General features: G+C 50.8%; 1 protein-coding gene across 1 annotated transcript in view; it reads right to left on the bottom strand.

Moving 5' to 3' along the window:
- The window catches only part of LOC122262784 (hexosaminidase D), a 2403-nt gene extending 1070 nt beyond the window's left edge, over positions 1-1333 (bottom strand). The window contains exon 1 of the mRNA XM_043030927.2: positions 1-1333. This exon is cut by the window's left edge and continues 1070 nt beyond it. Coding sequence (XP_042886861.2) covers positions 1-1124 — 1124 coding nt within the window. The 5' untranslated portion in view covers positions 1125-1333.
- Positions 1334-2500: the final 1167 nt, after the last annotated feature.

The following is a 2500-nucleotide window of genomic DNA, read 5'->3' as shown; positions in this document are numbered from 1 at the left end:
AGCATCGTCAGCACGAGAGACGGAGTGGAGGACGGCAGCAGCTCGCAGAGGACGGCGAAGTGGTCGTAGCGGGACCATCCCGTTATGATGATGCCCTCGACGTGCAGACCCGCGTGGCGACGCATGCGCTGTCCTTCCTGTACCCAGGCCAGGGTATTCGCCGCGTGTCGCGCGATATTGGGCATCACAGATCGAGGGTTTGTGGCACCTTTGAAAGCCGGTGCCAACCATACCCTGGGGAAGACCGCTGCGTAGGCACGCAAGATGTAAGGCGGCACCATGCGGGTCACATCTGGCCCGTACGCCCACACCACGGGCTCCACCAACCCCGCCAGCGAATGCAAGAGCGTGGAAGACGCATGGCGGAGCATGTCGTCCCAGATGAGCACCTTGACGTCCCACTTGGCCCTGGCTGAGCGGGCCACTGCGGCTACGTGGTCCACATACAGCTGGAGCGGCGCCACGCCCTTCGAACGGCAGCGCTGGCACTGGCCGAGCGTGAAGACTTCGTCGGCGCCGATGTGAAGGAAAGGACTAGGAGCCGCCGCCATGATCTGGCCGATGGCCTCCAACACCAGGCGCGCTGTTCCGGGGTTGGTGGGGCACGCCTCGCCCGGGCTCTCTCCCTCGCGCAGGGCCGTCCACTGCGGCTGCTTGAGGGCGTACTCCAAGTGGCCGAGACTTTGCACCAAGTGGATCACACTCAGGCCAGCCTCCTTCGCGGCCTTCATGATGCGCGCGACGTCCTCCAAACTGTAGGCGTTGAATGCAGACAGATTGGCGAGGGTCCCTGTGAAGGGGAACATATCCTCCCACTCCAGAAGGACGCCTGTGGCCCCTGCCCTCGCCGCCAGGTTCATCATGCCCTCAATGAAGGGCACGAGCGGAGCGCCCCCTTTGAGGTCCAGATGCCAGAGACGTTCGGGAGGGACCTCCATCCCTGGCTGCGTCTGTAGTTCCTTTAGGGAGGCGTGCGTGCGCCCTCCGTGGCCGCGGCGAGGGGTGACCACGAACACGGGACTCGACTTCGGGTGCACGTCGGCCGTGAGCCACAACTTCAGCAGGACCACTACAGACAGCAGCCCTACGGCCATCATCAGACGGCGCCTGCCACAGCTCACCATGACTGACAATAACCCGAAACTTGCAATCACCTGTGCTACAGACCGATGCCGACCGCGCAACTCGCTTCACACCGATCACACGACGGACCAACGTGGCCCAGAGTTCATATTGCCAGGGTGTCTCTCAAGGCAAGTGTAGGAAAGACCACCAACGACGCAAAGGCACTGACGCAGGGACGAGCGCGGGGTGACACCAGGACGACGTGTGACTGAGTGGCGGCGCTCGGACCTCACACCCTCGCACACGGAAGCCCCGCACGGTCAGCGACACATGGGTGGATTATGTACTTTCCGAGTGTTTTACAAAGCGAACGCACTGCAAAACACCTGTACAGCAAAACATATTCCTATTTAGTCATCTGTTCAATACTTATTTAATCCTCCGTTATTTAGTTATCTATGTATCCATTTGTCGCGCTTATCTATTGTGTATCCATCTATCTACCCATCTGTTATATCTTCATTTATACCTATATTGCTATTCATCCACACATGATCATCCAATTTTATTTTTCGACATATATATATATATATATATATATATATATATATATATATATATATATATATATATGTAAATATATCATTCATTCACTATTGATCCCCATTCGCGACGTACTATTCCTAGCACCACTTTGGAAGTCCTACAACTTTTATGTCTAACCCTAAGACCGTAAACATGTACTTGCTTTCTAGATGAAACACATATGATTAAGCCCAAAGTCCCTCTAATACACAGTATCATAATAGAAGACCCCTCCTAAGAAAACCTTATGATAAAACACCTCTTCTAATACAACAATTAGCAATAAAAGATATAGAAAAAGTAACATTAAAATCACAAAAACAAGTTAACAAGAAGAAGTAAACGAACGATGGTTGTACTACACTCGGAGGGCGGAGGGAAGGGAGGAAATGGAAAAGGAAAGGAATAAGATAACGGAAGAGAAGAAAGAAAACGAAACGGGGACATGGAAGAAGAAGACGAAAAGGAAAGATATGGGGGAGAAGGGAAAAGACGAAACGAGACACGGAAGGAGAATACGAAAATAGAATATATGTAAGAGAAGGAAGGAGATGGAATGACATATGGAAGACGAGAAGGAGAAGAAGACGAAAACATGGAAGAGGAAGAAGATGAAGCGGGATAGAGGATTTGTGGAACAGAAAATAAAATACGAAATAAGATACGGAAGAAGAGGAAAAAACGAAAAAGGACGTGAAAGAGAAACGAAAAGACGAAAGGGAATTTGGGGAGAAGACGAAAAAGATGTGGAAAAGGAGAAAGAGAAAACAGAAAAAAAGGAAAAAGGCTAGAGAAGAGAGGCAGACATATGAAAGCCAAAAAGATGTTAAAAAGACAAAAAAAAAGTGAA

This window comes from Penaeus japonicus, unplaced genomic scaffold, assembly GCF_977035675.1.
Source record: "Penaeus japonicus unplaced genomic scaffold, GWHDUDI00000001_assembly GWHDUDI00000042, whole genome shotgun sequence".
Lineage (NCBI taxonomy): Eukaryota > Metazoa > Arthropoda > Malacostraca > Decapoda > Penaeidae > Penaeus > Penaeus japonicus.
Note: the sequence above shows the minus strand (reverse complement) of the source record. Positions and strands in the feature narration are given on the sequence as shown.